Here is a 10,776-nt window from a genome sequence, read left to right as displayed (position 1 = left end):
CCTTCTTCACCTCTGAAAGTCTACTTTGAGTATAGTGAATTGGCAGTTTTCAGCAGAGCTAAATAGTTTAGGGGATACGGAAAACCTAAAAACCGCATAGACATAGGCCAAATGTGGCCTCTCCCCGATTGAAGTCCTCGCAGAATTCTTACAGCTTGTTGAGGTTTCGAGCCCACTACTCATAGCGTCTATTTCTCATTTTCTGCCACCCGGTCTCCTCGCCGATTTTGACCAAACTTATCATAGGAAGCCGAGATCAAACCCTCAACGCAGCGCTCCGATCTGGGTATTCATAGTAACCACTATGCCACCCTGCCTTCTATAATGGTAGTGTAATTATGCATTTTTTGAGTAGTTAGCTTCGTTTCATAGGACTGCGATGACTAGTCGTTTTTTAGAATAGAAGTGTCGGCACTGAATAAATAGGCCCATGGCCTGTTGCCGATTCTTGCACTTTTCGTGCAGTGATTCACAAGTGATCCTATTATTAAGGCACTAATGTGTGTATTTGCGTTAATAAGACGTGTTACGAGTCCAAGTTTCAGGAAATTCGTTGTTTTTTTTTCATTCGCATTGATAGCCCCTGTGGTCTTGCTTCTCGTCTCTTACTTTTCAATCCATATGCCGGTAATTTATTAAAACGTTTGAGTAATTGTACCAGATAAGTAGATAGAAAATCAACTGATTTAGTTTATTCTCAATCAATCGTGAGGATGCCGCCATATAATTACTCGACTGCCATAGTCCCATGAACCGTTCTTTGATCCACAACTTTTACAGAAGCGCTCCCGATATCAGAAGTGAATTATTGACCAATTGCGTTAGCGGCAATTGAAAGGTAAGTATTATCTCAACTGTTGATTTAGTTGTACGTAATAATGTTGACTTCACTTTTGAAGGTAACGATATGCGTAATTTACCACTACTCCTGTTAACGAGGTGAAATATTTGAAAAGCATTATTATTTCGGGTATTGTTGATATCGCGTAAGACAGCTAAATTGCGTCCTGCACCATCAGTCTTCACATACAAACATAATTAACGGCTTCTTTTATTTCCTCATTGGATATTCATACAATTTAATTTTATGAGCTGATAGATCATAGGGTGGCCCAGTGGTTAAAGTTCAGAGTATCAATATTGGCGCAGAGAGGCGTGGGTTTCTGGTCAGAATTGGCGAGGAGGCCGGGCGGTTAAGCACAGCAGAATTTGAAGCAGTGAGTTGCGAGTTTCGTGACCGCAACAAGCTGTGTATGTTCTGCGATGTTAAGAATCTGCGACAGGCGTACGGCCTAATAAACGCTGAAACCGCTACTAATATTATTATTACTATTATTATTATCATCAATAATTTTTATGCGTTTTACCATTTACGTAACCCGTTGGGAGAAACTGAATCCTCAAGTGCGGACGTTGTCACAGGAAAACTTGACTAACGGGCGACAAAGCGCCTCCAGGCTCCAGCAACCAGCTCCAGCCCTCCAGCCTTCCAGGCACACCACCTTGGCGTGGGGAATGGGGATGCATTGGACAAGTCTTCTTAAGCCCCGATAAACATTGACCAAAAAAAACCTTCAGAAAGCGGCGCCGCCTCAAATATTCGCATATTCTCATGTGAGGCACAGGTTCACAGCTGCAGCATACTGAGCATAGTGATAGGGTAAACGCGGTATATTCCGACATCGTGGGTAATTCCGTCACCTCTTTAGTTTTTCCTTTATATTAAGCTTTGTTTTAGTTCCATGCGTTCGTTGATGGTTGAAATGGCGACGTCGTACATTTGCGTGTCAAACTACTGGCTACTGCCAAAACAGTGTGAAAACACTAGGTCTTGGCCATCTAGTGGGAAAATATTGAGATCCAAAGAGAGACGATGCACGGCTTGCACGCTACCAATGAGATCATCGAAAAATGTGTCAAATTTGACAGTTGACCTTGCTCTACGAGTCTACGTCTACCAAATAGTAAATAACTGTTTGTATAGGAAGAATATTATGGTTTGAGACTTTTAAATACGTCTGTGAATATATTAGGAATCCTTTAAGTATACTTGTATTTGCTGATTTCAAGTGGTAAATAAATTAATAGATGATTAAGTTGAGAAATGGATTTAGACACATGAAAACTAATTCCGTCACAACTTGAATCGGACACACACAGATCGTTCCAAGCTGTGTACAAAAATTAAAATTTGCTTAATTAAAAGCTTAATAGTTCTTAATTAAAAGCGTAATTAAGTAGTGTTCAATTTTCATTAGTGTTCCAATTCAAAGCCGTGTTGCATTCCAATACAGCTCTCACAGCAAACGGAATTCGAACATGTGGATGCATTACGTATCAGTAGAATTTGAAGCGCGGACGGAATACGCCTCACCACATGCCGAATATTGCCACACACAGTGACGGAATATAGGGATTTGGTAGGTTTCCATTCTAAAGGCTTTTAAATAAATATGGCAACATTTTGTGATGTTTTGTTGTTGCTGACACGTAGTGCAGTGTTTTGAGAGTCACATAAAGCAAACAGAACTTGAGTAACGCATATGGTTATTTTTTTATAGTTTTTAATTTCTCGATGCGTCCTTAATGTGACGGAATATACCACGTTTACCCTAAACTACAGAATACAGATGACAGATTTTTACCACACTTCTCTTTAACTTCACTTCTTGTTGTGTTGTCAGTTGTCTCACTTGTCTGTCTGATACAAATTGTATAATCAAAATTTAACACACTTCTAAAGTTATACCTGTCCAATCAATCTGAAATTTAGCACACGTGTGAGTGTGACTTGTGTAGCCATAACGTTGGAGACAATCCATGAATCAATTGATAACAAATAAATTTACAAATTAAAAAAAAAGTATATATTAAAAAATTTCAAAAATAGTTTTTTTAATATTTAAAAATAAAGTAAGAAATTCATTATACATGTGTAACAATAAACTGAATAACATAAGAGTCTTAGAGAAACTGGCCTCTTTAGAGGTGTTGTCTCTGAAAAGTAATTTTTAAGTGCATGTTTTTAGTTCTATAAGTAGACCAGTAAAATATCATGGACACCAGCATAGTGGCAAACCAGTGATTTTTTAGAATAAGTTCATTTTTAATTTCCTCATCTAGGTACTCAAGATTTTAACAGGCACACCAGCATTATCATACATAAGATATTGGTTAAATCTTGGTTAGATGAAATACATATAATGAACTGATTCTTGAAAATCATAGTATTGCCATTATGTTTTGGTTTTCAAGGTTCAACTTGCAAGATGTAAGTGACTAAAGTGTTGCAGTTGCTGTGTCTGCAATGTGGATTGTGGGCTGTGGCCCAGTCCCACCGGCCCTACAGCATTGTGGCAATTCGGCAAACCAGATATTAGAAATGGTTCATATTTAAGTTCCTTGTCTATTTCAAGAGTTCAAAATTTCATTCATATTCAATATCTTGTGTACTTGTATAGCTAAGAATAAGATAGGCAAAGCAGATATATTTGCAAATTGTTATTATTGTTATTTAGCAAGTCATATGAATAAACTGGTAAAGTATCATGAACACCTGCATTATCATATAGATATTGAATTAAATTATGAGCTAGATCAGAGAAATAAAAATTAACTGGGCAACTGGTTGCTTGAAAATATCTTGTTTGCCACTTAATAATTTAGCAGCCAGTATGCAATACTATGCATGATAGTGCTGGCAATTCATGTTGGAAAATGGAATTTTATAGACTCAGTTGTTTTCTAATTGCCTGATCTTGCTAAAAAAAATTTTCAATATCTTATGAAAGTATTTAATTAGTATAATACAGTAGAATGATCATCACCTAGCCACCCACTTGTCATAGTAAAGGTAAACAAAAAAGTCTTGTTTGCTATCATGACTGGTAACTGATAGTCCATGATACTCTCTGGGGCCGTATTATCAAAACTTCGTAAGTACGCAAAATCGACTTACGAGTGGCGTTGCTATGACAACGTAATACTAGCGGTGGCATTATAAAAACATTTGCGCGATAAAAATTTGCGCGGGGAAAAATTTAGGCTTTTAGCTAAGACTTGCGTACGAAAGTTTTGATAATGCCAAAATTAGGGTGTATTTATGTACAACAGAACATTTTTGTCGTAAGTACAAAAAGTTACGAAGTTTTGATAATCCGGCCCCAGGTCTATAGGACTCTAAAATGAACTTTAGCTAGGCCATAATGACAAACCAAAGATTTTTTAGAATAAGTTCATTTTTGATTACCTCATCTACTAAAATTTAAAGCAATTTCTTATGTATGATAATGCTGGTATCCATGATACTCTTCTGGTCTACTTATAGAAGCCAAAACTGAACTTGAGAAAGAGTCTAAAAAATCTCTGCCTTGATACTATTAGCTAGGCTAGGCCCCTAGGGCAACAGTAAATTTTCTCCTTGGCTGCTATGCTCTTGCTGACCCTGACCAGGATTCCTACTTGTTACTAATCTTGTTCCAAATTTTCTCATGCAGATCAAGTTATTTGGTCCTAGTGTTTATAAAATTGACACATGAATTCCTTGCTAAGTCCCACTTATCTTAAATATACGGTAACTGCATCCTGACTATAGCCTGTGATGGAGACCTAATCCTTAATTATAATACACCCTGAGTCTCTTATTGCAATACCAGAAGCATGATAACCTAGAGTGAAGTCCTGGTAACTGCAGTTGCTATTAATAATTGTAGTTAATTGTTTTTATTCATGACATTTTGCTGCTATTACTGAGGTCATGTTTTATTTACTATATAATATATTACTATATTGCATTTCATGTGATTTGGAATACTGGTTAATGAAATGTCTCATTTTGTCTTGGTTGTAAAATATTTTTTGTGTTTCAGATCTGCTGGCGCCATGACAGGCTTGTGTTCAAGACGAATCTTGAGGCTACGTTTGCAGTATAGCCGCTACTGGTTCATGCTTGTGCCTACTGTTGCCCTCATCTTATTTATCTTCTCAGTTGGGGGAGGTTTTAGCTTCCCTTGCACCCTCATGACATGCCACTCTGAGGAAAGCCTCCCCTCCCCAGATCAAAAGAGAAATGGAGAATTGAGTTCTCTATCAGACTTGAATGGTATCGAAATCTGTCTGAGCATCAAGTTTGTTGAGCCAATACAGCCTTTGGAGCTGACTGGCTCTCCTCAACTAGGGACAAAAGGACCCTACGTAGTAGTCTACAACTACCTTAAGTCCTCAAAATTCTATGCCATCAATGAAACTGTAACATTCACCACCCACAGCACCCCAGAGTTTATGAACAATGTTGGTACTATAGCTGAGCGCTGGGATGGTCCAGTCAGTGTTGCTCTCTTTGTGCCATCCACTGACTTCTGCCGCACGCTGCATCGCCTCATATTTCTCCGTAATTGTGACAAGGCAGCTTACAGGGAAAAAGTAACCTGGCATCTTTACTGGCCTAAAGATTCTCCTCCACCTTCCAGTTGGAGTCTTGTTCCTGATGAAACACAAGTGGAGTGTGAAAAACTAGCTAATGACTATCGACACAACATTGACCTCAAACAAACGTGGCGGGCAGTCAACCATCTTTCATATCCCATCAACGTTGGTCGCAATGTGGCCCGTCAAGCCTCCACTACCTGGTTTGTCCTGCCATCAGATGTGGAACTTTTTCCGTCCATTGGTCTTGCTCCACAGTTCATGAACTTCATCTCACACCAAAGCAATAACCTTAAAATGCCACCAAGATTAAACAAAGATCCTCCTAGACGCGTTTATGTCGTGCCCGTTTTTGAAGTGAAGGAGATCTTACCTAACAAGAAAGAAGAGCTGATCATTCAGCTGGCGCGCAACTCAGCGGTTTACTTCCACAGGCTCGTCTGTCCCCACTGCCAAAGATTTCCTGGCATCCGAAAGTGGATAACAGAAATCGGCACACCTGGCCAAATTCATGTTAGTTACGTATCTTTTTGTGATCTTATTATAACTCGCCATTGAATGGTTCTTGTGAAAATATAATAATAATACGTGTAATCTTCCCCGAAATAACAGTACCATTTAATATGTATGGTTTTAATGCTCTTCCCATAGTAATAAAAAAAAACATATACCCGATTCGATAAAATTGTTACAAGATTTTGTGCCTGAAAGATATTTTACCGGGAGAATGCCATTGAGATAAGCAAATGAAAAGCATATTCTGTATGACAGGCAATGTCATTGACTTATTATAAACATATTCTGTATGACAGGCGATGTCATGGACATATTATAAACATATTCTGTATGACAGGCGATGTCATGGACTTATTATAAACATATTCTGTATGACAGGCGATGTCATGGACACAGCGTGTGCCGCCATATCACCGCTGGGAGCCTATCTTCGTGTGCAGTCCTAGGGAGCCTCTGTACGACGAGCTCCTTTCATGGGATGGCCTACAGGATAAGATGACTCAGGTATGATGGCGATATTTTGGCTGTTGAAATATAAATATTAAAATAAAAGATAACTTATTTTGTAGTTTGTGTACCTCAATTGTGCCTTCATCTTATGAAATATGTGTGAATACATTTCAATATTGTCAATCATTTATATAGTATTCTGAATATTGTGATGATTTAGAGTGTAAACATTGTGTGGCAGAAACAATATAAAGTAACAAGGAATCTCCTTGCACTTATTGTTCTTCTTAACTAGTATTGTAGCGCAAAATTTTAAAACTGATGGAATTTGGCTTAGCCTTAATTTACTGTATGTATTTAAGTGAGCAGCAAGGTCATAAATCTCTTGGCTTATCATTCCGCAATTTCTGCCTCTGCTTAAATGTATTCTCGGTTTGTATAAACATGATCTTACCAATGGTTTGCTAAACACTGTATTTTACCTTGACTTCATCATAAAACCTTGGGCATGTTAGTGATGTTACGCCAAGGTATCAATCAAATCATAGCTATTCAGATTAATTTTGTTAGATCAAGATTCCTTTGCCAGAACTCTAACCCGAATTTCACTACAAAATCAAAGAATGTACATATGATAGATGGTCCGTTTCACAGTGATTTTTTTGCCCGATGCATTTGTCACATTTTCACTATAATTTCTCCAACAGATGCACGAGCTCTGTCTACTTGGGTACGAGTTCGTTATCCTGGACCGAGCTTTCCTCGTTCACGCTCCCGGCATCAAGCGCCCCACGCGGCGGTCCTCCAGAAACAGCGAGCGGGACGCATTTGTTAAGGAAAACGCGCGCATATATGAGCAGGTAGTAACCATGCTCGATACTAAGTACGGTGCCAACACTAAGTGCCCCCACCACTAGCACCAGGCGCGCATATATGAGCAGGTAGTAACCATGCTCGATACTAAGTACGGTGGCAACACTAAGTGCCCCCACCACTAGCACCACGCGCGCATATATTAGCAGGTAGTAACCATGCTCGATACTAAGTACGGTGGCAACACTAAGTGCCCCCACCACTAGCACCACGCGCGCATATATGAGCAGATGCTCTCAATCACGTGCCATCACTTACTTATCACGTATCATTAATTCTATCTAAATACATCAACTAGTCAAAGTTCGTCTTATAATGAAGCATTTCTGCTCTAGCGAATGGCCAATAATTGCAATCACTAAACTAGTCTTGTATCGTTTAAACTGTGGCTTGACACTGAGAACGCCCTCGGATTTCCCTCACTTGTGGCCATGTTCCTATCCTAGCCTTCAACTTCAGAGGGAAAACAACTCCTCACAATTTTTGGGGGAATAAAATGAGCTGGCGTAGGGGAATAAAATGAGGTCAAGTTTGTGGAACTGAAATTATTAGTTGACCACACGAGGCAACTCAGTGGCATTGAGATACTGTCACCGCAATCTGCAGCCAAGGTTACATTTTCTTTCACAAGAGCAATAATTAATCTACAAATAATGAATCGTTTGTCTCAAACTTTGTTCACAAATATAAAGGAATGGAGAGTTAACAGTCATTAGTCTAATAGAGATTGTGAATGCTTGCAATCTACATTGCTGTAGTTCCTAACTCGTCCATGTTGTGTTCGCTTGCTGCTCTCTTTCATATGCTCAGCGTCATTGTCGTATAGTGACTGAGATATGCGTAGAACTTGTAGAACTTTACTTATAAGCAAAGAAGTTCATAAATTGAATTATTAAGCACATAAGCCAGTACTAACTGAACATTCCATACGCTGTGTGTTCCTATAACTTATTTTCTAGTAATTACCGCAATGTGGTTTCATCAAGAATATTCAACAAAGCGTGATGTCGTAAAGCATTCCATGTTGGTATGATGAGATTCTAGTTTAAAACAAGGGCAGTAATGGACACCTTTGAGGTCCTTTGCTAACTAAAACAATCACAGGTCCTCCGTAATTACACTAGCAATCTTACTTACGTGTTGAAGTGCTGTAATATTATTCCTAATTTCTCAAAAAACCCTTCTTTTCATGTGTTGATATCCGATCATCCCGGACCCATATCCGCGCGATTTTAATGGTACAATCTTCGTAAATAATGCAGCGGGAAAACATTCCCGCTTGGGTAAATATAAAAAATGTATTCGTTTTTGCAAAGCAAGGCTTTAGTTACTAAAATTACCATCGAGTTGAGCCGCATGCGCTGAGGCCATGGTCTACTACTCTGAATAACTTCAGTGCGTTTTTTTTTTATTTCGACGTTTTCATTTATCCACTTTATTGAATGTATTTCAATTCAAGAAAGATAGCATGGATAAGATAAGAAAGATAGATTGGAAGGCGTGAGAGATCCTAGTGTTAAATCTTGAGTCTGGTAATTATAATGCATAACAACGGTAGTATTGGTCGGGTGCCGGGCGTTCGATTAACAATTGTCTTCATTGTTTCAGATAATCCTAGATGCTTTAAACTGAATCTCATTGCCTGTCACAAAGTATTAAATGTCGAGATGTGAAGCATACTTGGTTTAGCAGGAGCGTTATTTTGGCTGCTCCTTGAATTCACTACAGCGCTGTAGTGACGAACTTGGTATATAGTTATGAAAAAAATTCCAGACTTTCTAGATTGTATTATTTATGCATTATTCGGCCTTTTTATTTCTAATATTATACTATTGTTCATACTATGGTCTATGGTGCTCTCTGCTATTATATTATTATAATATTGTATTCTTGTCAGCATTTCGCCGGCCACTTAATTACTTATGTTATGGTTCGTACTTTTGTGCTCTATTTTATGTTTAAATTTTATGATATTGTACTCTGGTTAGTTGTTAATCATGATATTGTTTCTTCTGTGTCAACTTTGATAAAGTTTATGTACACTCCAGACATACGCCAGCAATTACGATGACGATGCTGTACCGTGACCAAACTTTTGGTTCGATAAATGCAGTATTTTTCTCAAACTACTAGTCACAAGTTCTTCACGGCTAGTCACAAGTTCTATTCAACTCGTCAGTCGTCACTAGTCTTCAAAGGTTGAGGCACCCTAGAGACCGGTTACCTTTCGCCCAGTTTATTATGTTCATAAAATCCGATGCCAAATAAAGCTGTTTTGTTATTATGCCTACGAAAATCTGGTTAATATTCTTTAGTTATTATTTGTTACTCAGATGCATTCTTATTGCAGATACCTCAAATCACAAGTGATTGTTTATTTTTGCATGGTAGTTTTGTTTCGCATCTTGAGAAGCATCAAAACAGCTTCTTTTCTTGTTATCGATGTTTTCTTGTTATCGATGTTTTTACAGTATTTAGATCTTCAAGGACAGTGGCGCCATTTCATTACTCATCAGGCCCTTGTGATTTTTATATTTATTTTTTAATAATTTATGCCGAAGCTTATAGGAGGTTAACTAAGATACCCAAATCTTTCCGATTGGTTTTCCGAGTTTTGACTTTACCAATAACTCGCGCAAGTTCATTCAACGACGGAGCGACACTAAGTAGCATAGAGCCTATATATCATCTACTGAAAACCTAATCTAGATCACAACATAAACATTTCATGTTGCTGATCGTTTGTAGTACATTGAGCCAGTGGTGTATTATAGGATGATTAGACATGATCAAATAGGTGTAAACGCTTATATTATTCATAGTTGCGTTACAAATGAAATGGACTTATAATAACTCGATTAAATAAGGCTTAATGACGTACATCGTTGGCTGACTATGTATGTCTCTTAACTACTAGGTACGACATGCATTTCTTGGTAGGAAAAACTGACGAACGATGTTCTGTATTTCTTGATGCGCCAAACTGACGAACAATGTTCTGTATTTCTTGATACGCCAAACTGACGAACAATGTACTGTATTTCTTGATGCGCCAAACTGACGAACAATGTTCTGTATTTCTTGATGCGCCAAACTGACGAACGATGTTCAGTATTTCTTGATGCGCCAAACTGACGAACGATGTTCTGTATTTCTTGATGCGCCAAAGTTATAATACGAGAAATTTAATAATAAGTTATAATACGAGAAAAAGTTATAATACGAGAAATACAGCTATGTTCTGAATTTCTTGATACGCCAAAGTGACGAACGATGTTCTATATTTCTTTGTATCGAATGTTCAACTGACGCAGGGTAAACTGGTTTGTGACATGTCAAACAGATCAAATTATATTTTCAAGTTAGATTTTTCCATATGTTCATCTAAAGTCAAGCTGGAAAATTGTGAAGTCACCCAGCTCGAGTAATATTCTTTTGAGCTTAGTTTTTTGTTAATCTATTCGTGCAAGATTTTAAATAAATGCATCAATTAAGATCTGAATAAACAACTGT

The 10,776-nt window shown here is 38.0% G+C and overlaps 1 protein-coding gene across 7 annotated transcripts; it reads left to right on the top strand.

Annotated features, from left to right (window-relative positions):
* The first annotated feature begins 19 nt into the window (after window positions 1–19).
* Window positions 20–9,754, top strand: LOC108683103 (beta-1,4-glucuronyltransferase 1). Of its 7 annotated transcripts, none has more exons than XM_047884046.1 (5): window positions 20–838; window positions 4,869–5,937; window positions 6,319–6,444; window positions 7,098–7,331; window positions 7,494–9,754. In XM_047884046.1, the coding sequence occupies exons 2-4, from the start codon at window positions 4,882–4,884 to the stop codon at window positions 7,305–7,307; spliced, it is 1,392 nt and encodes a 463-aa protein (XP_047740002.1). In that variant the 5' UTR covers window positions 20–838; window positions 4,869–4,881; the 3' UTR covers window positions 7,308–7,331; window positions 7,494–9,754. The 7 variants fall into 7 exon arrangements, with proteins under 7 accessions (XP_047740002.1, XP_047740001.1, XP_047740003.1 ...); XM_047884045.1 differs by lacking the exon at window positions 20–838 and adding an exon at window positions 1,461–1,614; XM_047884047.1 differs by lacking the exon at window positions 20–838 and adding an exon at window positions 2,398–2,420.
* Window positions 9,755–10,776: the final 1,022 nt, after the last annotated feature.

The sequence above is a fragment of the Hyalella azteca genome, unplaced genomic scaffold (assembly GCF_000764305.2).
Source record: "Hyalella azteca isolate HAZT.00-mixed unplaced genomic scaffold, Hazt_2.0.2 contig14408, whole genome shotgun sequence".
NCBI lineage: Eukaryota > Metazoa > Arthropoda > Malacostraca > Amphipoda > Hyalellidae > Hyalella > Hyalella azteca.
The sequence above is the reverse complement of the archived record's forward strand: the minus strand, read 5'-3'. Positions and strand labels throughout refer to the sequence as shown.

Bases quoted from the DNA above. Each gene is read 5' to 3' on its own strand.
- LOC108683103 (XM_047884046.1), top strand. From the start codon at position 4,882: ATGACAGGCTTGTGTTCAAGACGAATCTTGAGGCTACGTTTGCAGTAT. The intron at 5,938-6,318 runs GTTAGTTACGTA...TCTGTATGACAG, and splicing joins GCACACCTGGCCAAATTCAT to GCGATGTCATGGACACAGCG. The intron at 6,445-7,097 runs GTATGATGGCGA...TTTCTCCAACAG, and splicing joins TACAGGATAAGATGACTCAG to ATGCACGAGCTCTGTCTACT.